The sequence below is a fragment of the Corella eumyota genome, chromosome 6 (genome assembly GCF_963082875.1).
Source record: "Corella eumyota chromosome 6, kaCorEumy4.1, whole genome shotgun sequence".
Classification (NCBI taxonomy): domain Eukaryota; kingdom Metazoa; phylum Chordata; class Ascidiacea; order Phlebobranchia; family Corellidae; genus Corella; species Corella eumyota.
In genome coordinates, this window is record NC_137495.1 from 14,480,499 (window position 1) to 14,506,972 (window position 26,474).

Here is a 26,474-nt window from a genome sequence, read left to right on the forward strand (position 1 = left end):
TCGATGTTGTAGGATCTTTAAGTAAGACCTGAGGTCCTTAGTTTGATTCCCACTGATGGCATGTTGTATAATATTTAAGTAGAACCTGAGGTCCTTAGTTTGATTCCCACTGATGGCACGTTGTAGGATCTTTTAAGTAAGAACCTGAGGTCCTTAGTTTGATTTCCACTGATGGCATGTTGTAGCATCTTTAAGTAAGAACTTGAGGTCCTTAGTTTAATTTTCACTAATGGCATGTTGTAGGATCTTTAAGTAAGAACCTGAGGTCCTTAGTTTGATTTTTACTGATGGCATGTTGTAGGATCTTTAAGTAAGAACCTGAGGTCCTTAGTTTGATTCCCACTGATGGCATGTTGTAGGATCTTTAAGTAAGAACCTGAGGTCCTTAGTTTGATTCCCACTGATGGCATGTTATAGTATCTTAAGGTAAGAACCTGAGGTCCTTAGTTTGATTCCCACTGATGGCATGTTGTAGGATCTTTAAGTAAGAACCTGAGATCCTTAGTTTGATTCCCACTGATGGCATGTTGTAGGATCTTTAAGTAAGAACCTGAGATCCTTAGTTTGATTCCCACTGATGGCATGTTGTAGGATCTTTAAGTAAGAACCTGAGGTCCTTAGTTTGATTTTCACTAATGGCATGTTGTAGGATCTTTAAGTAAGAACCTGAGGTCCTTAGTTTGATTCCTACTGATGGCATGTTGTAGGATCTTTAAGTAAGAACCTAAGGTCCTTAGTTTGATTTTCACTGATGGCATGTTGTAGGATCTTTAAGTAAGAACCTGAGGTCCTTAGTTTAATTTTCACTGATGGCATGTTGTAGGATCTTTAAGTAAGAACCTGAGGTCCTTAGTTTGATTCCCACTAATGGCATGTTGTAGCATCTTTAAGTAAGAACCTGAGGTCCTTAGTTTGATTCCCACTGATGGCATGTTGTAGTATTCTTGAGTAAGACCTGAAGTCCTTAGTTTGATTCCCACTGATGGCATGTTGTAGGATCTTTAAGTAAAAACCTGAGGTCCTTAGTTTGATTCCCACTGATGGCATGTTGTAGGATCTTTAAGTAAGAACCTGAGGTCCTTAGTTTGATTCCCACTGATGGCATGTTGTAGGATCTTTAAGTAAGAACCTGAGGTCCTTAGTTTGATTCCCACTGATGGCATGTTGTAGGATCTTTAAGTAAGAACCTGAGGTCCTTTGTTTAATTTTCACTAATGGCATGTTGTAGGATCTTTAAGTAAGAACCTGAGGTCCTTAGTTTGATTTTCACTGATGGCATGTTGTAGTATCTTTAAGTAAGTACCTGAGGTTCTTAGTTTGATTCCCACTGATGGCATGTTGTAGGATCTTTAAGTAAGAACCTGAGGTTCTTAGTTTGATTCCCACTAATGGCATGTTGTAGGATCTTTAAGTAAGAACCTAAGGTCCTTAGTTTGATTTTCACTGATGGCATGTTGTAGGATCTTTAAGTAAGAACCTGAGGTCCTTAGTTTAATTTTCACTAATGGCATGTTGTAGGATTTTTAAGTAGAACCTGAGGTCCTTAGTTTGATTTTTACTGATGGCATGTTGTAGTATCTTTAAGTAAGAACCTGAGGTCCTTAGTTTGATTCCCACTAATGGCATGTTGTAGCATCTTTAAGTAAGAACCTGAGGTCCTTAGTTTGATTCTCACTGATGGCATGTTGTAGCATCCTTGAGTAAGACCTGAAGTCCTTAGTTTGATTCCCACTGATGGCATGTTGTAGGATCTTTAAGTAAGAACCTGAGGTCCTTAGTTTGATTCCCACTGATGGCATGTTGTAGTATCCTTGAGTAAGACCTGAGGTCCTTAGTTTAATTCCCACTGATAGCATGTTGTAGGATCTTTAAGTAAGACCTGAGGTTCTTAGTTTCATTCCCACTGATAGCATGTTGTAGCATCTTTAAGTAAGAACCTGAGGTTCTTAGTTTGATTCGCACTGCTGGCATGTTGTAGGATCTTTAAGTAAGAACCTGAGGTCCTTAGTTTGATTCCCACTGATGGCGTGTTGTAGGATCTTTAAGTAAGAAATTTAGGTCCTTAATTTAATTCCCACTGATGGCATGTTGTAGGATTTTTAAGTAGAACCTGAGGTCCTAAGTTTAATTCCCACTGATGGCATGTTGTAGCATCTTTAAGTAGAACCTGAGGTCCTTAGTTTGAACCCCACTGATAGCATGTTGTAGTATCTTTAAGTAAGAACCTGAGATCCTTAGTTTGATTCCCACTGATAGCATGTTATAGTATCTTTAAGTAGAACCTGAGGTCCTTAGTTTGAACCCCACTGATAGCATGTTGTAGCATCTTTAAGTAAGAACCTGAGGTCCTTAGTTTAATTCCCACTGATGGCATGTTGTAGCATCTTTAAGTAAGACCTGAGGTCCTTAGTTTGAACCCCACTGATAGCATGTTGAAGCTCCTTTAAGTAAGAACCTGAGGTCCTTAGTTTAATTCCCACTGATGGCATGTTGTAGCATCTTTAAGTAAGAACCTGAGGTCCTTAGTTTGATTCCCACTGATGGCATGTAATAGTATCCTAAGGTAAAAACGTGAGGTCCTTAGTTTGATTCCCACTGATGGCATGTTGTAGCATCTTTATTATTAGCCTTATAGTGTGCATCATTATGAAAAAAGAACTCATGTCCTGAGTTAACTTTTTAATAACCTTTTACTAAAATCTTGTGCCTTGAAATGCTATTTTAAGAAAATCTCATGCTCTAAATATGTTATATATTTTTCCTAAATGTCAGCTTTACCTAAATTTAGGTAAAAAGTTGTTTTTTAAATTTTCAAAGAATATGAGCAGATACTTTTTATGTTAATGACGTTAAAAAAGTTGGAAGCACTGGGATTCCACGTTTCTTTCTGTTTATTATTTCCGTGAACGAAATTCTCGATTTTTAATAATTTTTTTGCAAGTTTTTAGAATTTATTCTGAAATAAAGAAATTTGTTAACGTAGCAAAGTAAATAAACACTTTAAAGCTTAGAGCTCTATTAGGGTCGTCCACCAAGTTTATGAATGCGGAAAGGGCGGAATTTCTATAACCTTACCCTTATCTTTCCTTGAATATTCCGTCTGTTCCGCATTCATTTTAGTACTAAATAAAAAATCTTGTTAATTGGTGTCTTAAAAATGTTAATGCTCGATATGCGCAGAGAACATGAAGTCCTAGGTGTAATCCCCACTGATCTCATGCTGTAGCGTCCTTGAGTAAGGAGGTATAAACGGTATGAACTTCTGTTGAGCCAGCACTTAATCAGCAGCATAATTACCTGGCAAATATAATCTATAATATCCCAAACTGTCACAGGCAACAGGCAACTCGAGACTGGGTCGGAGTAGCTGATGTTACTCTATGTTTAAGTCGCGCATTCGACCTTACCACATTGAGGATAAAGATATATACAAAAAAATGGGGTCTTGATTGGGTAAAACTTTTAATAAAATTGTATTTTTTTCAGAAAACTCATGTAATGGTGTTCCATAAAGACCCATGTGGTATTTTTTGTGTTATTTTCACGTACTTTTTAGTGATTTATGCTGATTATGTGATCATACAACACATTGTTATGACATCACTATCTGGAAGGTTGGTTTGTATTGCTTATTAATAAATTGGATTTTTTTAAAATATAAATATTATAATTTATGTTTTAATTTTTTTGTCATTTTTCGAATCACGTAAATACTTTTATTGTAAAAGGAAAAAACTAATTTTAAGTACAATGTTCACTACAAGAAGTCCTGGGTTCAATCTCAACTGATCTCATGCTGTAGCGTTCTTAAGTGAGTGCTGTAAACAGTGTGGACTCCTGCTAAGCCAACACTTAATCAGCAGCATAATTACCGGGCAATTATAGTCTCTATAATATCCCAAACTGCCACAGGCAACTCGAGACTGGGTCGGAGTAACTTATGTTATTCTATGTTTAAGTCGCGCATTCGACTTTACCACATCAAGAATAAAGATATATAAAAAAAATTTATGTTTTAATTTTTTTGTTATTTTTCGAATCACGTAAATACCTTTATTATAATAAGAGAAAAACGTCCTAATTTTAAGTACATTGCTTCACTACAAGAAGTCTTAGGTTCAATTCCCACTGCTTCCATGATTTAGTGCTCTTAAGAAAAGTGCTATAAACGGTAAAAACTTCTGCTGAACTAACACTTAATCAGCAGTATAATTATCGGGCATTTATAATCTATAATATCCCAAACTGCCACAGGCAACTCGATAATGGGTCGGGGTAACTAATGTTACTGTATGTTTAGGTCGTGTATTCGACCTTCCCACATCGAGGATAAATAAATAAACAAAAAAATGATGTTGTTCAACTTAAATTTTAAAAATAAAGTTTATACAGGTTGTCCCATTCACTGTAACAATAAAAAAACATTAATTTTTTAGTTTATGGGGCCCATTTCATGCTGTAATGTTTAACATGGTTGTTTTAGCATTGTTGTTTGCCCATAGTAGATCTGTGTTTTCTGATCCTGGCATTGTTCTTCTACCAATCAGAGGCCTCGATTTCTCTGATGTCAGAATGAACTCTAAAGATCAGGTTAAATTTTTTCGAATTTAAAATATTCAATAAAATTAACTTCACCGTTAATTATTTTATATATCTTTATCCTCGATGTGGGAAAGTCGACTTTACAGCCAAAACATTGAGTAACAACTGTTACTGTTACCCGGTCTCGAGTTGACTTTAGTAGTTTGGGATATTATAGAATATAATTTCTTGATAATTAAGCTTCTGATTAAGTGTTGGCTTATCAGAAGTTCATATGCGTTTTATGTTTTTTTGTAATATTGACGTCGCTAAAATTAAGTATTACAAAAGTTTTTTATTATTTGAAAGAAAATTCTGCATTAAAACTGTATCATGCCTAGTTTAAATTAATTTATTTTTGTTCATGTTGTTCTCATGGCTAGATTCAGCTCTGCCTATAATTCTTTATTTAAAGTCACTGAAACTAAAGAGGAATTAATATTTTAGTCTAGCAGCAGCCAGGATTGGACTGTGTGCCAGCGGTGCGAAAGTTACCGACCCCCGAGAGCTCACCACTGCAAAATATGTCGCCGTTGTATCAGAAGAATGGACCACCATTGTCCATGGTAAGTTGAGTAACAATTAACTGACATTACGTTAAAAACACCATTTTTCTAATAATTAAACATTACCCCCCTTTAAAGTTGGGCAGTTTTTGACAAGGGGCAGCATCACAAAACTCGTTAAGTTAACAATCGCGTTATTTAAACGTCATTAGCGAACGAGAATGTCACTTAGCGTCATTACTAAATTTGTGGGTGAAGCATGGTGTAGTGGTAAGAGCACTTGGCATTACTACATGAGGTCCTGTGTTCAATTCCCACTGCTCTTATGCTATAGGGTCTTAACAAACCTTAATAATATCATATTTTTTTGTTTTGTATGTATAATAAATTTTCTTAAAAACCTAAAACTTTTTTCTCAGAGAGTCGGCCTGTACTCCTCTTACCTCAAGTTTGGTGGCCGACATTTTCTCACAGAAAGTTCGAGCTTTTGCGATGAGTTTTTTCAACTTTGGAATTTATTTTGGATATGGTTTGGCATTTGCTGTTGGAAATTATGTGACTGACGCCAACATTCTTGGAATGGTGAAAATTTTTTAAATATTTTTTTACCGGCAGTGCGGTGTAGTAGTCAGAACACTTGGCTTTACTACATGAGGTCCTGGGTTCGATCCCAACTGCTCTCATAATGTAGTAGCCTACCCTTTTTTTGAACAATTTATTTTTAGGTTTTTCTATCAAATCAACCCCTCAAAAAAACAAAATTAATTTAAATTTATTTTATTTTTAACTAATCTTTTGTTAATTTTTTCTTAGAGCTGGCGTTGGTGTTACTTTATAGCTGGAGCTCCAGGCATAATTATGGCGATTATTTTATATTTCTCTGTCAAAGAACCAGAACGTAAAATTATTGAACAAGCTGAAGAGAAAAACAAATATGAGATAGACTTTGGTATTTAATACTTTTGATAAAATGTTTAATAAATAAAACTTTTTTTGTATATCTTTATCCTCGATGTGGGAAGGTCGAATGCAGTAACATCAGTTACCCCGGTCTTGAGTTGCCTGTGGCAGTTTGTGATATTATAGATTATAATTGCCCGATAATTATGCTGCTGATTAAGTGTTGGCTCAGCAGAAGTTTATACTGTTTATAGCGCCTTACTAAAGAACGCTACCACATGAGAGCAGTAGGGATAGAATGCACGACCTTATGTGTGGTGTAGCAAGTGTTCTTACCACTACACCATACTGCCGTTTTTATTATAAGAATTGTATTTTTTAAGTTTGCCGTAAAATTTCCTATTTTTTTTGAAGAAATGTTTAAAAGTTATTTGGCCTATTTTGCAAACAATATTTTTAACTAAGCTATTTATAAGCCTGGCTATAAATTTTATTATTTAGAAAAGCAGTCGGTGTTGAAATCAATTTTGACAACTTTCAAATTATTTATCAAATCTCCAACTATCTTATTGTTACTGGTTGGGGCTTCATTCAGACATTCTGGTGAGTTTTTATATTTATGAATAAAATCCTTAGTCGGTGCTTCAACATGCCGCTACTGGGAATCAAACTTTAAACCTCACCCTGCATACTGTAGTGGTCGAATCACTTGGCTTTACTACATGGGGTCTTTAGTTCGATCCCTTCTGCTCTTAAACTGCCACAGGCAACTCAAGACTGGGTTGGAGTAACTGATGTTACTCTATGTTTAAGTCGTCACTACATGAGGTCATGGGTTCAATCCCTTCTGCTCTCGTGCTGTAGTGCTTTTGACTTCTGATGAGCTAGCACTTAATCAGCAGCTTATTTATCGGGCAATTATAATCAGTAAGATTCTAAACTGCCACAGGCAACTCGAGACTGGGTCGGAGTAGCTTGTGTTACTCTATGTTTAAGTCGCGCATTCGACTTTCCCACATCGAGGTTAAGATATATACAAAAAAATAATAATAATATCCCAAACTGCTAAAGTTAACTCGAGACTGGGTCGGGGTAACAAATATTTATCTATGTTCAGGTCATGAAGTCGACCTTCCCACATCGAGAACAAAATCTAAATCAAATTTTAATATTTTCAGCAAGTTTTTGTTGGTCTTACAACAGTCAGTTATATTTTGATCAATATTACCCCGGCACAGAGGTGGGGTTGTGGATGAGTTTAACTTCCATCGTTGGTGGAACGATTGGGATAATCACTGGTGGAATTTTGTCCGATTTACTCGCTTCTAAATACGGTAATCTTTATTTTGATCATATTATTAAAAATTCGATTTTACTGAATGGACACTTTTCTAAAATAGTTTTCGAAAATGGCATTATCTGAAAATTTTGACATAAATTGAAGGTTGGCAGCATGGTGTAGTGGTCAAAACCCTTGTCTTTACTACGTAAGTTCTGTTGTTCGATCCCCACTGCTTCCATGCTGTAGAGCCCTTAAGTAAGGCGCTATAAACGATATTAACTTCTGCTGAGCCAGCACTTAATCAGCAGCTTAATTATTGAGAAATTAATATATCCTTAACTGTCAACTTGAGACCGGGTCGGGGTAACTGATGTTACTCTATGTTTAGGTTGTGCATTCGACCTTCCCACGTTAAAGATAAATAAGTACAATAAAACAGTTTTATTTTCAGAGAAGGGATAGGGTATAAGGGGGTTAATATAAATGTCCTATTATATGTAAATTGGCAGTTTTATTAATATAACACAAATTTTGTAGATTTGTATTTAGAAATATTCCATTTTTTTGGGGGGTTAATTTTAAATCAAATTTTTTTAGGTGTACGAACAAGATTGTGGGTTTTGGTCGTTAGTCAAGCAATAGCCTGCCCTCTAGCGGCGGGAACTCTTTACTTTTCTCCGCCTTTTGCTTTTATTTCGCTCTTTGGAGCTGATTTATTCGGTAAATAGTTTCATTTTTTTAAGAGTAACAACAGTTACACCGACCCAGTTTAGAGATGACTTTATTGTAATCAAATTTTATTTAAAACACAGCGGAAATGTGGTTCGGAGTTTTGTTCACTGTTTTGGTGGAGTTCTTTCCTGTCCAGTCACGCGCGACAGCGATCGCTATGTTTATTTTTGTGATCATTTCAGGGAAGCACTGTACATCGTTTACCCAGGATTTTACTTGGCTAGTAAGTTTTTTTTTCTTTGTAATTGTTTATCCTCGATGTGGGAAGGTCAACTTTACGACCTAAACATGGAGGTATATTAGTTACCCCGACCCAGTCTCGAGTTGCCTGTGGCAGTTTGGGATATTATAGATTATAATGCCTGATAATTATGCTGCTGATTAAGTGTTGGCTTAGCAGGAGTTTATAGCACCTTACTCAATAAAGTTACAGCTTGAGAGCAGTAGGAATCGAACCCAGGACCTCATGCAGCAAAGCCAAGTTTTTTGAATAATATTTTATTGGTTTATATAGTTTGATTTTTAAACCCTTTTTTTAGTTAGTTTTACGAAAACTTTTTTCTAATTTCAGGTTCTTTTTTCTTTTTGTTGACCCAAATCCTCTTCTGCGTGGTTCACCTCACATGAGCATTGAAGCGAATAATTGTGAAGAAAGTGAAGCGATAGTTAATAAAACGAAACTTTAAATTAAAAAAAAGTTTTAATTATTTTAAACATTTATAAATTTAAAAAATTTTATCATGACAATATTTTAATTTTATTAAATATTTATTAGTGAAATTTTTTTTATAATTTTTGCCAAAATTTTTTTAAAGTTATTTTTAATATTATACTAGTGAGTTATTTTAGTTCCTAAATTATTTGTTGCCATTCTTGCTGTTTTTATTTTCTAATTTATATCAACTAAACAGAAATTTAAGTAATGTTAATTTTACAGTTTTTATTACTTTTAAGATTTTGTATTCCCTTACTTTATAATTACTCCATATTTTATGAGAATTATTGTTTTATATTTCTGAAATATATTTTGTTTTTGTTACTTCTTTTAAAATTTTAGAAAACTATAAAATTGATATCATCTATTTTTTCAGATTATTTTTCGAAAATGCAAATTATTAATAGTGATGTGCCGATCAAAATGGTGATCGTAAATCGCCGATTTTTGAAGGGATTTTGCGATCACCCGATCAAGGTCCAAAATCGGTAATTACGTCAGATTTAATTTTACGTCACAAATAAACACGCACTTTACATGCCTTAACCACATAGATTTCCATAAACTTTTACAGCGCTTTATTTCCGCGCTGGTAAAATTGTTTTTAGTTCTTGTAAATTATACTGAATATTACGGTTAAATATTTAAACGTGTAAATAAGTAGAAGTGTTTAACATACAGGTTCAATTTTTTATGTATTTAGTGACGATAAAGTTATCGATTGTTCGGTCACGTTAGATCGTGATCTGATCCGAAAAAAAACGGCGATCGGCACATTACTAATTATTAAAATACTGTAGAAAGTTTTTTTGTTTTTATGCAACTATGCTTTTACAATTATTAAAATATTTAAATGTTAAAGACATGATTTCTATAAATTGATTTTTAGTTGAAAAGGCTGGCTTTGATTCCCACCGCTGGCATTTTATAGCATTCGTGTAAGACCTGAGGTTCTGGGTTTGATTCTCACTGCTGGCATGTTGTAGCATCTTTAAGTAGAACCTGAGGTCCTTAGTTTGATTCCCACTGATGGCATGTTTGTAGGATCTTCAAGTAAGAACCTGAGGTCCTTGGTTTGATTCCCACTGATGCCATGTTGTAGGATTTTTAAGTAAGAACCTGAGGTCCTTAGTTTAATTCCCACTGATGGCATGTTGTAGGATCTTTAAGTAAAAACCTGAGGTCCTTAGTTTAATTCCCACTGATGGCATGTTGTAGGATCTTTAAGTAGAACCTGAGGTCCTTAGTTTAATTCCCACTGATGGCATGTTGTAGGATCTTTAAGTAAGAACCTGAGGTCCTTAGTTTAATTCCCACTGATGGCATATTGTAGGATCTTTAAGTAAAAACCTGAGGTCCTTAGTTTAATTCTCACTGATGGCATGTTGTAGCATTTTTAAGTAAGAACCTGAGGTCCTTAGTTTCAACCCCACTGATAGCATGTTGTAGCATTTTAAGTAGAACCTGAGGTCCTTAGTTTAATTCCCACTGATGGCATGTTGTAGTATCTTTAAGTAAGAACCTGAGGTCCTTAGTTTGATTCCCACTGATGGCATGTTATAGTATCTTAAGGTAAAAACGTGAGGTCCTTAGTTTGATTCCCACTGATGGCATGTTATAGTATCTTAAGGTAAAAACGTGAGGTCCTTAGTTTAATTCCCACTGATGGCATATTGTAGCATCTTTATTATTAGCCTTATAGCGGGCATCATTATGAAAAAAGAACTCATGTCCTGAGTTAACTTTTTAATAACCTTTTACTAAAATCTTGTGCCTTGAAATGCTATTTTAAGAAAATCTCATGCTCTAAATATGTTATATATCTTTCCTAAATGTCAGCTCTACCTAAATTTAGGTAAAAAGTTGTTATGAGCAGATACTTTATGAGCAGATACTTTTTATGAGCAGATACTTTTTATGTTAATGACGTTAAAAAAGTTGGAAGCGCTGGGATTCCACGTTTCTTTCCGTTAATTATTTCCGTAAACGAAGGTAGAAATTATAACATCACTCTGAAATGTCGAACAATAGTAACTGTTGCGTCACAATGGTAACTGTTTTGTAAACAAGAAAATGTTACGTAACAATAAAAATCGATGAAATTTTACTATGGAATTTGCGTAAAAAAAAATAGCGTGTTTTGATGGATAAAAGATGTATAAGCAAAACTAAAAGCTTTTAGACCCTTTAATAGCTAGATTTAACTGTTGAACAAGTTAAAAATTCGTTTTTATTCGTAAGTATCGGTATAACTTTAGTTTAATACTGAGCTCCATTAGTTGGTATTTTGTCATTAACCACAAAAAATGTTTTTGGTAGAATTTTTAATTTTTAACAACAACAACAACAACAGTATAAGAAATGGGGTAAATTTAAAGGGGTGGAAGGGGGATAGGGGGATATAAGGATTGTTTTGTTGGTAATGGGGAAGAAGGTGGGGGGGGGGTTGGGGGTATTTGGGGCCGAAATAATTTTATTGTTATTTTTAGGTGGTGTCCGAATGGGCCTTGGTGTCGAAAAAGAAGGCACGCCTTCCTGGTGGATGCCCGCCTCTGCCTCTGCCGCTGCCTCTCCGGCCAGGGACTTCTCTCCGTCGCGGGAAGATGTTGTTGTTCCGCCGCGACGAAGGGAGACCCTTGATACCGACCGAAGAGGTTGGCTAGCCTGGAACCTCTCTGATCTAATGGAGAGGATGGAGCTGTTTGGCTCCAGGCTAGCACTTTTTTGTTCTCTGTAAAATATCTACATTAGAAGTTTAAATTACTTGCATAAGATTTTAGCAGTTAAGCAAAAAAATGATCAGGATTATCTTTAGTCATAGTTAATTATATAATATTGACTAAATTATACTTTGCGGCAGAGATAATACTGCGGGCATCCACTTTTTTGGCGCGCCTTCCTCGTTTCGCCCCATTTCCCTTTCGGACACCACCTCTATATGTGTTTTTGTTACTCTTGTTGTTGTTGTTGGCATTTCTGCATAAATTGCATTTAATTTAAAATAAATGAACACAAAATATGGTACATAGGTTAAATACTAAAATTATTAATAAAATTTAGCAAGCAATATTACATCTCGGTAAATATAAATGTTTACTCACCCGCTGTAGTAGTTATTTGTGTAACCCCCACCCACCCGTGTTGATTGTGATATTGTTACAATCCAAAAAATTAATTTTTTTATTAAAATAATTTTTTTTTTTTAATTTTTAGGATAAATAAATCTGCAAAACAAAAACTTAAAATTAACAACAAATTCTCAATTTTATGAACAAAAAACAGCATAGTTAACATCTTTTAACGCAAAAAAAATTATGTGAAGAATTATGTAATGAATTCCAAAACAGATAGACAGACAGTCAACAAAACCATTATAAAACACAGCCAATAAAATCAACATTTTGAACAAAATTTTTGTGCCCAAAAAAGAAGTAAGTCACAATAACTTAAAAGAAAAACTCGACTAAAGCGAGTCACAATAAATTGAAAGAAAAACTTGACTAAAGCGAGTCACATTAACTTGAAAGAAAAACTCGACTAAAGCGAGTCACATTAACTTGAAAGAAAAACTCGACTAAAGCGAATCACATTAACTTGAAAGAAAAACTCGACTAAAGCGAGTCACATTAACTTGAAAGAAAAACTCGACTAAAGCGAGTCACATTAACTTGAAAGAAAAACTCGACTAAAGCGAGTCACATTAACTTGAAAGAAAAACTCGACTAAAGCGAGTCACATTAACTTGAAAGAAAAACTCGACTAAAGCGAGTCACATTAACTTGAAAGAAAAACTCGACTGAAGCGAGTCACATTAACTTGAAAGAAAAACTCGACTAAAGCGAGTCACATTAACTTGAAAGAAAAACTCGACTAAAGCGAGTCACATTAAGGCTTCCTCTGAAATGACATCAAATGATAAATCTCGTATAGTTGTTAAGGCTTCAGAGATTCTGGTTAGGGTTCCACGTTTAGATTTTTTAGATTTAGTAATCTGTTGTGGTGTGGCATTTAAGTTATTAAAATTTTGTGAACTTGGTTTTACACAAAAAGGTTTAAAAAGAGTTGGTATCTTTTGGTCTATTTCACTTACTGATTGGGTATCTGGGGTGGTAGGATCAACAATGCAAGGATCCAGAGTCATGGAGGATGAATTTATGTCCCATGATGGTAAACTATTCCACGATACATCAGAAAATTTTTCAAAAATGCTAAACATATGTTTGCATGGTAAAAAGTGTCTTTGAAAGTCTTGACATGTACATTTAGGAAATTTCTTAATTGAAATCGTATAAATTTCTTTTGTGGTTGCGCTGTCCACAAAGTACAAATCTTCCTTTTTGGTTATTGATTTCAGAGTAACCTCAGCTGCAGATGTTATCCTACGCATGCAGTGTCTAATAACATCATGCGGTCTGTCTCGCAAATAGGTTGGCACAAAATCATTGTATTGCCTGTAGTTGCTGGATGCAGCAATATTGCCGTTTTTGTATCTAAAATAAAAAGAAAATAAAACTGTGTTTTTAATTTAAAATAGTCCTAGATGCCTTAAAAAGGATTGTTTTTATTTAACTTATTTAAATTAGTATTTAAAGCAAAAAACAGGTCTTATTGGCCCTAAAAATTTGTCAATTTACTTTAGCTCCAATGAAATTAAACATTAAAATGACTAAAAAATATATAAGTATAATTTAGAACTAGAATAAAAAACTATTTCCACCGTTTTAGATTTTCTGGCAAAAATTCCTCATGTAATACTGTTATAACACTGGACAAAGATTTGTCAGCGCGGAACCGAATATGACACTCCTTTAAAGTTCTATTTTGTCGTTCTACTCCATTATTGGTGTTAATTATAACATGAAGCTTTCCTTTCCTGAACAACCAAGCCCAACGCTACAAATACACATAAGTTAAATATTTGTCATTAACAAAATCCATGTTAATTTGTTATTACAACTTAAACATACTTCCTTTGTAGGTTCCCAGATATTATTAAAGTAGTTTTTGAATTTGTTGTTTTCTCTCCAAATTTCACTGCAGTGCAGGTCATGAAGGGCATTGCTAAACATTTCCTCTGTATCAGCTGAAGCAATGGATCGCAATAAATTTAACACAAGTTGCCGTTTTTCTTTATCTCCAACACCATTTTCACCTTTTTTTTACCCATCTCTCCCATGCCTGTTCACGGTGAAAATCACATATAAGAACCCGGCAGCCTGTTTAAAAATATATATGAAAAAAAATAAATAAACTAACAACCAAATAAATATTTTTTTTAAACTTACGAAATAATCTTGGTATCTAACATTTTAATTATTTATAAAATATACACCTTTAAATGTAGCTTCAATTGCATTTATTTCAGCATCGCACTTATCTGTCATAAAAAAAGAAGGATTTCACTTGGGACACCATTTTTGCAAAACTTTAAGAGCCTCTTGAATATCATCAGCTGTTTCATTTGTATAATGAATGATCCAACAACCTGATAGTTAACGTTAGTCTTAACACAAAGAAAAAATAAGGGAAGAGCATATTTTGAAGTTTTGTAAGTAGCATCTAAAAGACACATCTCTTGACCATATCGTTCAAGCAGTCGTTTTTGCCATGAAAATTGGTGAACAAATAGTAGTGACTGCCTACTTTTGATAATAGGGATTTTATCCAATTCAACATCATTTTTTTCACTAGTTGGTCCCCTTCCATCTGCGACATAGGGTCGATACAAAACATTGTCATCAGTACCATATGACTTTTTCCATTCATCAATTAAAAGTTTTACATTTGTTTGATCAAATTTTGAGAGCTTTCTTTGTACAAATGCTTTATAAAAATGATTTGCTAAATCTCTTGTGGTCGGGAAAAATCGGCGATTCGTAGAAATGGGAACTTCTTTATCTTTAAATAGGTCATGCTTCACATAAAAATTAACCGCTCTTTGTAATTCTCTTACATTGCTTACACCGTCATCAACCAATTTTCCAATTTTAGCAATAATTTGTTTGTCCACCATTTGCATATATCCTGCGTCCTGTAAAAAAATTAGAAGTTATAATGCAAGAGAATGTGCCTTAAATGAAAATACAACTATTATAAATTAAACTTATTTACTAAGGGTTTATGCTATTTACAATATTATGTGGCGTTATAAATGGGTGTGCTATTAAAATTTGGAAAAACTAAGTAATATAATAATATATAAATATACATATATAATTTAAATATTTAATTTAAAAGTTTTACACAATACATTGATTAAAACAAAATAATAACCTTTCCAATAACATGTCCACTATGGTCCTCGTCTTGTGGAAACTTAATTTTGTAAACTACCATGCCAAAGTAATTCTGAAACTTTAATTTTTTCCTGATATCTACACTGGCAGCTCTTTTTTTATTTTTAGAATCAGTTTCATTAAGGGCTTGATTTGATCTTAAAAAGTGTTAATAAATAAATAAAATGGCAAATGTATAGTATGTACATACTTTAAAAACATTAAATCATAAACCCTACTTTAAACTCTTAAATTGCGATCAGAACTATTTTAAATATTTAACTTATCTTAATTATTAATAAAACCTGATATTCTGAAAATCTGACTATTTTTGATATGGTAAGCCTAGCAGTACAGTTAAACTTTTTTGTTCCCTGAAGGCACAAGTTGCTTTTTTTTCAAAGTGATCTGCTAACTAAAAATTAAAATTACCAATCAACTCAGTAAGAAATATACAACATTACTACAGTTTGACTGATTGACTCTTCAACTATAAACTGGCACCCGATTTTGCCCAAACTTTATATTTAAGCATTACAAAATTCTGCCTGCCTTAACCTTATTAATAAACCATTGGTAGCAATTTTAAATAAAGGACAGTTGTATTAAACTCTAACCCACAAACCTGGGGAACTACATGACCATGTTGGGCACGAAGGTTTCTCGCTTTATTTCGATCTTTCGAATGTTGACACTCCCTCCGAATAGTTTCTATTCGCTTAAAAGGAATATTTTCTTCATCCCAATAAACCATATCACTCGCTAAAACACAATTTAAGTGGTTAAAACTTTAATAAGTGTGGTTAAATATTTCAATATATAACTACTAGTTGAGGTAAAATAATATTTAACAAGCCACACATCTATGATCATCCTTTTTTCGTTCTATAAACTTTGTCATCGTAAAAGTTTCAAAGCGAATAACTTCTTCAGCAGCTGCAGCAAGCGTTGAAACAAACTTAAAACAATATATATTATTGCATTGAGGGTCTTTATAAAATTAACAAAATTTATAACAGCGTACCATGCTCCTTGGCCTAGAATTCTGGTTGGCATCATTGGTGTACATTTTGCTCTTTTTCTAACAGTATAAACTGGTAAATGTTGATCACTATGATTGTACGTTCTGAAAAATATTCTTGAAAAATTGTTATATTTCTAAATAAATTTAGAAATGAATGACTTAAGGTATATACGAAAAAAGTAGCCTTGTATAGGACTTATTAATTAACTACAATATAAAAAAGCAAGACAAAATGTTTTTAACAAATTACCTGCCTTTAAAAAGAAATTAAAATATATATACCAAAAATAACTCAAGATAGCCCTGAAAATAAAGTAGCTCTGAAAAGGACTTTTTGATTTGCTAAATACAAACTAATTAAGATAAAATCTTAATTTTAGATATTTGGGGTTTAAAATAGCTTAAACCTAAAAAAATCACATTTTGTTATACATCTCATGCTGACTTATGCTATAGTTTAAAACGCTAACAATATTTCTGCGACTAATGTCTGAATTTTTAGACTAGGTAAAATAGATGCCGGTTTTCGCGCTGAAAAGCTTGGCGTTTTTTTTTTGTAACAGTTTGGCGCCTAAAAAATTTTGTAACGAAATAATCGACATTATCACAAAACAGTTACCATTGTGACGCAACAGTTACTATTGTTCGACATTTCAGAGTGATGTTATAATTTCTACCGTAAACGAAATTCTCGATTTTTATTAATTTTTTTGCAAGTTTTTAGAATTTATTCTGAAATAAAGAAATTTGTTAACGTAGTAAAGTAAATAAACACTTTAAAGTTCAGAGCTCTATAAGGGTCGTCCACCAAGTTTATGAATGCGGAAAGGGCGGAATTTCTATAACCTTACCCTTATCTTTCCTTGTATATTCCGTCTGTTCCGCATTCATTTTAGTACTAAATAAAAAATCTTGTTAATTGGTGTCTTAAAAATGTTAATGCTCGATATGCGCAGAGAACATGAAGTCCTAGGTTTAATTCCCACTGATCTCATGCTGTAGCGTCCTTGAGTAAGGAGGTATAAACGGTATGAACTTCTGTTGAGCCAGCACTTAATCAGCAGCATAATTATCTGGCAAATATAATCTATAATATCCCAAACTGTCACAGGCAACAGGCAACTCGAGACTGGGTCGGAGTAGCTGATGTTACTCTATGTTTAAGTCGCGCATTCGACCTTACCACATTGAGGATAAAGATATATACAAAAAAATGGGGTCTTGATTGGGTAAAACTTTTAATAAAATTGTATTTTTTTCAGAAAACTCAAGTAATGGTGTTCCATAAAGACCCATGTGGTATTTTTTGTATTATTTTCACGTACTTTTTAGTGATTTATGCTGATTATGTGATCATACAACACATTGTTATGACATCACTATCTGGAAGGTTGGTTTGTATTGCTTATTAATAAATTGGATTTTTTTAAAATATAAATATTATAATTTATGTTTTAATTTTTTTGTCATTTTTCGAATCACGTAAATACTTTTATTGTAAAAGGAAAAAACTAATTTTAAGTACAATGTTCACTACAAGAAGTCCTGGGTTCAATCTCCACTGATCTCATGCTGTAGCGTTCTTAAGTGAGTGCTGTAAACGGTATGAACTCCTGCTGAGCCAGCACTTAATCAGCAGCATAATTATCAGTAAATTATAATCTATAATATCCCAAACTGCCACAGGCAACTCGATAATGGGTCGGGGTAACTAATGTTACTCTAAGTTTAGTATGCGTATTTGACCTTCCCACATCGAGGATAAATAAATAAACAAAAAAATGATGTTGTTCAACTTAAATTTCAAAAATAAAGTTTATACAGGTTGTATCATTCACTGTAACAATAAAAAAACTTAATTTTTTAGTTTATGGGGCCCATTTCATGCTGTAATGTTCAACATGGTTGTTTTAGCATTGTTGTTTGCCCATAGTAGATCTGTGTTTTCTGATCCTGGCATTGTTCCTCTACCAATCAGAGGCCTCGATTTCTCTGATGTCAGAATGAACTCTAAAGATCAGGTTAAATTTTTTCGAATTTAAAATATTCAATAAAATTAACTTCACCGTTAATTATTTTTATATATCTTTATCCTCGATGTGGGAAAGTCGACTTTACAGCCAAAACATTAACAACTGTTACTGTTACCCGGTCTCGAGTTGACTTTAGTAGTTTGGGATATTATAGAATATAATTTTTTAATAATTAAGCTGCTGATTAAGTGTTGGCTTATCAGAAGTTCATATGCGTTTTATGTTTTTTTGTAATATTGACGTCACTAAAATAAAGTATTACAAAAGTTTTTTATTATTTGAAAGAAAATTCTGCATTAAAACTGTATCATGCCTTAAATTAATTTATTTTTGTTCATGTTGCCCTTATGGCTAGATTCAGCTCTGCTTATAATTCTTTATTTAAAGTCAATGAAACTAAAGAGGAATTAATATTTTAGTCTAGCAGCAGCCAGGATTGGACTGTGTGCCAGCGGTGCGAAAGTTACCGACCCCCGAGAGCTCACCACTGCAAAATATGTCGCCGTTGTATCAGAAGAATGGACCACCATTGTCCATGGTAAGTTGAGTAACAATTAACTGACATTACGTTAAAAACACCGTTTTTCTTATAATCAAACATTACCCACCTTTAAAGTGGGGCAGTTTTTGACAAGGGGCAGCATCACAAAACTCGTTAAGTTAACAATCGCGTTATTTAAACGTCATTAGCAAACAAGAATGTCACTTAGCGTCATTACTAAATTTGTGGGTGAAGCATGGTGTAGTGGTAAGAGCACTTGGCATCACTACATGAGGTTCTACGTTTAATTCCCACTGCTCTTATGCTATAGGGTCTTAACAAACGAGAACGTCACTTGGCGTCATTACTAAATTTGTGGGTAAAGCATGGTGTAGTGGTAAGAGCACTTGGCATCACTACATGAGGTTCTGCGTTTAATTCCCACCGCTCTTATGCTATAGGGTCTTAACAAACGAGAACGTCACTTGGCGTCATTACTAAATTTGTGGGTGAAGCATGGTGTAGTGGTAAGAGCACTTGGCATCACTACATGAGGTTCTGCGTTTAATTCCCACTGCTCTTATGCTATAGGGTCTTAACAAACGAGAACGTCACTTGGCGTCATTACTAAATTTGTGGGTGAAGCATGGTGTAGTGGTAAGAGCACTTGGCATCACTACATGAGGTTCTGTGTTCAATTCGGGGACCAGAAGCTTCGGCCGTGAGAAGCTTCGGCCAGAAGGTTCGGCCTGCAAAAAACGCGGGGGGTCGGTGACGAAATTGCCGCGTAAAATGTCAGTTTAAGACCATATTTTACCGATATTCAAAATAAAATTTGACAAAAAGTATAATACATAAAAAAAATTTAACAAGTTGTTACTTTAAATATATATGTTAGTTTTTAGAATATTTTTTTTTTTTTAATTTTTGTTCCAAAAATGTATTTTTAAAACGGATTAAAGACGGGCGCTTATGGCCTGCATAATTTTTCATCTAACTGCGGGAAGTCCACGACGTAAAGCCCGCGTTTGATATTAACGTAAGACCGTATTTTATCGAAATTCAAAATAAAATTTGACAAAAAGTATAATATATAAAAAAATTTTAATTGGTTGTAACGTTAATGACATACGTTAGTTTTTAGAATATTTATTTTTTTTAAGATTTATGTTTCAAAAACTAATTTTAAAACGGATTAAAGACAAGTGCTTTAGGCCTTCAAAATTTTACGACTAATCGCTCTCGGCCTGCGAAATTTTTCATTAAACTGCGGGGAGTCTGCAACGTAAAGCCCGCGTATACCTTTAATGCAAGACCATATTTTACCAATATTTAAAATGAAATTTGGCAAAAAGTACAATAGTTAAAAAAGTTTTAACCTGTTGTTAAGATAAATATATATGTTAATTTTTGGAATATTTTTTTTTTTAAATTTTGTTTTCGAAAACGTAATTTTGAAACGCATTAAAGACGGACGCTTTTGAGGTCAAAATTTTGTGCTAGCGTACATCCAATTGATTTTAAACTTATATTATCAGGTTATTAGTTTAGGTTATTAGTTTTCAACATGTAAAAATTGTTTTTAATAAATCAAATTTCGGTATTTGAAAATTAGATTTTATTTTTTTAATTAATTTTAAGTTTTAGGTTTTTTTAAAACAAATTTGTTTTTTTGCAAATAAAAGTTTGTTTATTGTTAAGTAATTCAATTTTTTTTAAATTAAATTTTGGTTTATGTAAAACAAATTTAAGGTTTTTTGTTTGTTTTTAGTTTTAATGGTTTAAGAGTTTTCAGTTTGTTATTTGGCACCAAATTTAAAAAGTAAAGCTGGTATAAGCTGAATTTTTAGTCTATTTTAAATTATAAAAGTTTAAAACTAGTGGTTATTAATAAATTAAAGTTTATAGCTGGTGTTAATTAAACTAAAGATTGGATCTGGGGGTAAATAATAAACTAAAATTTGAATCCGGGGGTAAATAATGAATTGTATTTTAAATTTGGGGCTGTTAATTAAAAAAAACTTGGGATTTGATAACATTTTTTATGTTGTTGGGGCTAAATAATAAACAAAAGTTTTAAACTGGGGGTAATTAATAAACATCAGTTTGAATCCGGGGGTTAATATTGCTTTGTATTTTAAATCTGGGATTGTATATTAAATAAACTTGGATTTTTTTATATAGCGGATTTGGTACAAAAAAATAAAGTTCATCTTTTAAATAATTGTTTTAAAGCAATTTCCCCTTTTTCCTAAAATTTTATGCTTATGTGTTTGTTAAGATTTTTTTTATTTTTTAGAAATGCGTTTTATTTCAGTAGGATTGAAATTTTAATTAAACTTTTCCGTAATTTCGTTTTAAATATTGATAATATAAATTTAAAATCAATGGGATGTACGCTAGCACGAATTTTTTACCTCAAAAGCGTCCGTCTTTAATGCGTTTTAAAATTACGTTTTCGAAAAAAAAATTAAAAAAAAAATAAATATTCCAAAAATTATCATATATATTTATCTAAACAACAGGTAAAAACTTTTGTAACTATTGTACTTTTTGCCAAATTTCATTTTGAATATTGGTAAAATATGCTCTTGCATTAAAGGTATACGCGGGCTTTACGTTGCAGACTCCCCGCAGTTTAATGAAAAATTTCGCAGGCCGAGAGCGATTAGTCGTAAAATTTTGAAGGCCTAAAGCACTTGTCTTTAATCCGTTTTAAAATTAGTTTTTGAAACATAAATCTTAAAAAAAATAAATATTCTAAAAACTAACGTATGTCATTAACGTTACAACCAATTAAAATTTTTTTATATATTATACTTTTTGTCAAATTTTATTTTGAATTTCGATAAAATACGGTCTTACGTTAATATCAAACGCGGGCTTTACGTCGTGGACTTCCCGCAGTTAGATAAAAAATTATGCAGGCCATAAGCGCCCGTCTTTAATCCGTTTTAAAAATACATTTTTGGAACAAAAATTAAAAAAAAAATAAATATTCTAAAAACTAACATATATATTTAAAGTAACAACTTGTTAAATTTTTTTTATGTATTATACTTTTTGTCAAATTTTATTTTGAATATCGGTAAAATATGGTCTTAAACTGACATTTTACGCGGCAATTTCGTCACCGACCCCCGTGTTTTTTGCAGGCCGAACCTTCTGGCCGAAGCTTCTCACGGCCGAAGCTTCTGGCAACCTTCAATTCCCACTGCTCTTATGCTATAGGGTCTTAACAAACCTTAATAATATCATATTTTTTTGTTTTGTATGTATAATAAATTCTCTTAAAAACCTAAAATTTTTTTCCCAGAGGGTCGGCCTGTACTCCTCTTACCTCAAGTTTGGTGGCCGACATTTTCTCACAGAAAGTTCGAGCTTTTGCGATGAGTTTTTTCAACTTTGGAATTTATTTTGGATATGGTTTGGCATTTGCTGTTGGAAATTATGTGACTGACGTCTTGGAATGGTGAAAATATTTTTGACCAGCAGTGCGGTGTAGTAATCAAAACACTTGGCTTTACTACATGAGGACCTGGGTTCGATTCCCACTTCTCTTATTCGATTTCCCACTTCTCTTACTTATTCGATTCCCACTTCTCTTACTTCTCTTATAGCCTACCCTTTTTTTGAACGATTTATTTTTAGGTTTTTCTATCAAATCAACCTCTAAAAAAACAGAATTAATTTAAATTAATTTTTAACTAATCTTTTGTTAATTTTTTCTTAGAGCTGGCGTTGGTGTTACTTTATAGCTGGAGCTCCAGGCATAATTATGGCGATTATTTTATATTTCTCTGTCAAAGAACCAGAACGTAAAATTATAGAACAAGCTGAAGAGAAAAACAAATATGAGACAGGCTTTGGTATTTAATACTTTTGATAAAATGTTTAATAAATAAAACTTTTTTTGTATATCTTTATCCTCGATGTGGGAAGGTCGAATGCACGACTTAAACATAGAGTAACATCAGTTACCCCGGAGTCTTGAGTTGCCTGTGGCAGTTTGTGATATTATAGATTATAATTGCCCGATAATTATGCTGCTGATTAAGTGTTGGCTCAGCAGAAGTTTATACTGTTTATAGCGCCTTACTAAAGAGCGCTACCACATGAGAGCAGTAGGGATAGAATGCACGACCTTATGTGTGGTGTAGCAAGTGTTCTTACCACTACACCATGCTGCCGTTTTTATTATAAGAATTGTATTTTTTAAGTTTGTCGTAAAATTTCTTATTTTTTTGAAGAAATGTTTAAAAGTTATTTGGCCTATTTTGCAAACTATATTTTTAACTAAGCTATTTATAAACCTGGCTATAAATTTTATTATTTAGAAAAGCAGTCGGTGTTGAAATCAATTTTGACAACTTTCAAATTATTTATCAAATCTCCAACTATCTTATTGTTACTGGTTGGGGCTTCATTCAGACATTCTGGTGAGTTTTTATATTTATGAATAAAATCCTTAGTCGGTGCTTCAACATGTCGCTACTGGGAATCAAACTTTAAACCTCACCCTGCATACTGTAGGTCTTTGGTTCAATCCCTACTGCTTTCATGTTGTAGTGTCCTTGAGTAAGGCGCTATAAGCGGTATGTACTCCTGCTAAGCCAACACTTAATCAGCAGCTTAATTATCGGGCAACTATATTCCCTATAATATCCCAAACTGCTACAGGCAACTCGAGACTGGGTCGGAGTAGCTTGTGTTATTCTATGTTTAAGTCGCGCATTCGACTTTCCCACATCGAGGATAAAGATATATACAAAAAAAATAATAATATCCCAAACTGCTAAAGTTAACTCGAGACTGGGTCAAGGTAACAAATATTCATCTTTGTTTAGTCAAGTTAACCTTCCCACATCGAGGATAACAAAATCTAAATCAAATTTTAATATTTTCAGCAAGTTTTTGTTGGTCTTACAACAGTCAGTTATATTTTGATCAATATTACCCCGGCACAGAGGTGGGGTTGTGGATGAGTTTAACTTCCATCGTTGGTGGAACGATTGGGATAATCACTGGTGGAATTTTGTCCGATTTACTCGCTTCTAAATACGGTAATCTTTATTTTGATCATATTATTAAAAATCCAATTTACTGAATGGACACTTTTCTAAAATAGTTTTCGAAAATGGCATTATCTGAAAATTTTGACATAAATTGAAGGTTGGCAGCATGGTGTAGTGGTCAAAACCTTTGTCTTTACTACATAAGTTCCGTTGTTCGATCTCCACTGCTTACATGCTGTAGAGCCCTTAAGTAAGGCGCTATAAACGATATTAACTTCTGCTGAGCCAGCACTTAATCAGCAGCTTAATTATTGAGCAATTATAACATCCCAAACTGTCAACTTGAGACCGGGTCGGGGTAACTGATGTTACTCTATGTTTAGGTTGTGCATTCGACCTTCCCACGTTAAAGATAAATAAGTACAATAAAACAGTTTTATTTTCAGAGAAGGGATAGGGTATAAGGGGTTTAATATAAATGTCCCATTATGTATAAATTGGCAGTGTTATTAATATAACACAAATTTTGTAGATTTGTATTTAGAAATATTTCATTTTTGGGGGGTTTAATTTTAAATCAAATTTTTTTAGGTGTACGAACAAGATTGTGGGTTTTGGTCGTTAGTCAAGCAATAGCCTGCTCTCTAGCGGCGGGAACGCTTTACTTTTCTCCGCCTTATGCTTTCATTTCGCTCTTTGGAGCTTATTTATTCGGTAAATAGTTTCATATTTTTTTAAGAGTAACAACAGTTACCCCGACCCAGTTTCGAGATGACTTTATTGTAATCAAATTTTATTTAAAACACAGCGGAAATGTGGTTTGGAGTTTTGTTCACTGTTTTGGTTGAGTTCTTTCCTGCCCAGTCACGCGCGACAGCGATCGCTATGTTTATTTTTGTGATCAATAATATTGGAGGGAATGCCCCTCTTATAGTACCACCTATGATCAAAGTTTTAGGTTTCAGGGAAGCACTGTACATCGTTTACCCAGGATTTTACTTGGCTAGTAAGTTTTTTTTTTCTTTATAACTGTTTATACTCGATGTGGGAAGGTCAACTTTACGACTTGACCCCGTTTACCGACTCATTTTATTATGATTATATTTGGTTTGGTATTTTGTTTAAGTTTTAGTTATAAACGACAAGACGGTAACAGTAATACTTTTATTGTAATATGGCAAATCACTTGGTTTAATTAAAATTTACGTTACAAGATCAGCTAGATCGCTAGACTGGCGTTAAAGTTAAGTACGGTTTGTAGGTCCAGTTATTGCGAGATGCAACGGTGACCAACTATCGGTAGATTGGTGAAGATAGTTTAAATTGTTCCAGTATTTATAGCAAAACCGGAAGGCAATAAAAGTTCGTTCGTTGTAAAGCCGTTGGCCTTCAACGTACAGGTTACGTGGCTAATTCTCGTTAAGGGCGATTTTAGTGTGCATTGTTTGAAGTTGACGCCTGTTGTAACAAGAATAATTGTTGTACGTGTCCGGTCAATGACATTGAAGTAGCGTTAAAGTAGACGAGCCATCTGTAGGCTTTGTAGACATGGACGTGTCTAATGTCGGCTTACAGGCAAGGGAGTAGTTGCAGTCAGAAAATCGTAGCCCGTTTGGAAGTCTGGAGGAGTGCGTATGCCCCTTGTTCACCACTTCTGTTTGTATCGTAAATATTCGAGAAGATATGGGAACTGTCGTAATTTGTTGTGCCTGCAATGAGGGTTTATGTTGTCTCGGATTATCTAAAAACAAAGTTGTTGTGACGCTTCCTACAGAATGTAGGTTTTGGCGTTTGTTTTATTATTGCACTATAAAACGTTTATTTGCTGCGCTTTGTTAAAATGGCATAATAGCCTTAGGCAGTTGTTAGTTATATTTTATTTGTGCGCGCATAGTAAACTAATTATTTAACACTTTTATAAAGGTATCTTATTTTATATCGTAATTCGGAAGGTTAAAAATATCGAAAGATTTGAAGTATCGAAAGGTTTGCGTATTCGAGGTTAATTATAGCACTCTACAACTATATTATTAACCTTTAATCAGGCCGGAAAATCGCCATTTGTAGAGTTACTAGATTTGTTGTTATAAATATTTTGATTGTTTATTTGGTTTAATTTGACTCCGTTTAGCGACTCTATTTGTTAATATTATCTGGTTTAATATTTTGTTTAAGTTTTATTGATAAACGACAAGACGGTAACAGCAATACTTTTATTGTAATACGGAAAATCACTTGGTTTGATCAAAAGTTACGTTACAAGATCAGCTAGATCGCTAGACTGACGTTAAAGTTAAGAACGGTTTGTAGGTCCAGTTATTGCGAGATGCAACGGTGACCAACTATCGGTAGATTGGTGAAGAAAGTTTAAGTTGTTCCAGTATTTATAGCAAAACCGGAAGGCAATAAAAATTCGTTCGTTGTAAAGCCGTTGGCCTTCTACGTACATGTTACGTGGTTATTTCTCGTTAAAGGCGATTTTAGTGTGCATTGTTTGAAGTTGACGCCCGTTGTAACAAGAATAATTGTTGTACGTGTCCGGTCAATGACATTGAAGTAGCGTTAAAATAGACGAGCCATCTGTGGGCTTTGTAGACATGGACGTGTCAAATGTCGGCTTACAGGCAAGGGAATAGTTGCAGTCAGAAAATCGTAGCCCGTTTGGAAGTCCGGAGGAGTGCGTATGCCCCTTGTTCACCACTTTTGTTTGTATCGCCAATGTTCGAGAAGATATGGGAACTGTCGTAATTTGTTGTGCCTGCAATGAGGGTTTATGTTGTCTCGGATTATCTAAAAACAAAGTTGTTACTCTTTTTACAGAATGTAGATTTTGGCGTTTGTTTTATTTTTGTTCGAGGAGATATGGGAACTGTCGTAATTTGTTGTGCCTGCAATGAGGGTTTATGTTGTCTCGGATTATCTAAAAACAA

The 26,474-nt window shown here is 33.6% G+C and overlaps 1 protein-coding gene and 1 pseudogene across 1 annotated transcript in view; both read left to right on the forward strand.

Moving 5' to 3' along the window:
• LOC145755934 (MFS-type efflux pump MSMEG_3705-like) overlaps positions 1–26,474 on the forward strand; it is a 52,998-nt gene that overhangs the window by 20,468 nt on the left and 6,056 nt on the right. The window contains 1 exon segment of the mRNA XM_082572161.1: positions 24,353–24,550. Coding sequence (XP_082428287.1) covers positions 24,353–24,550 — 198 coding nt within the window.
• On the forward strand, positions 17,290–18,590 carry LOC145755228 (palmitoyltransferase ZDHHC3 pseudogene; annotated as a pseudogene).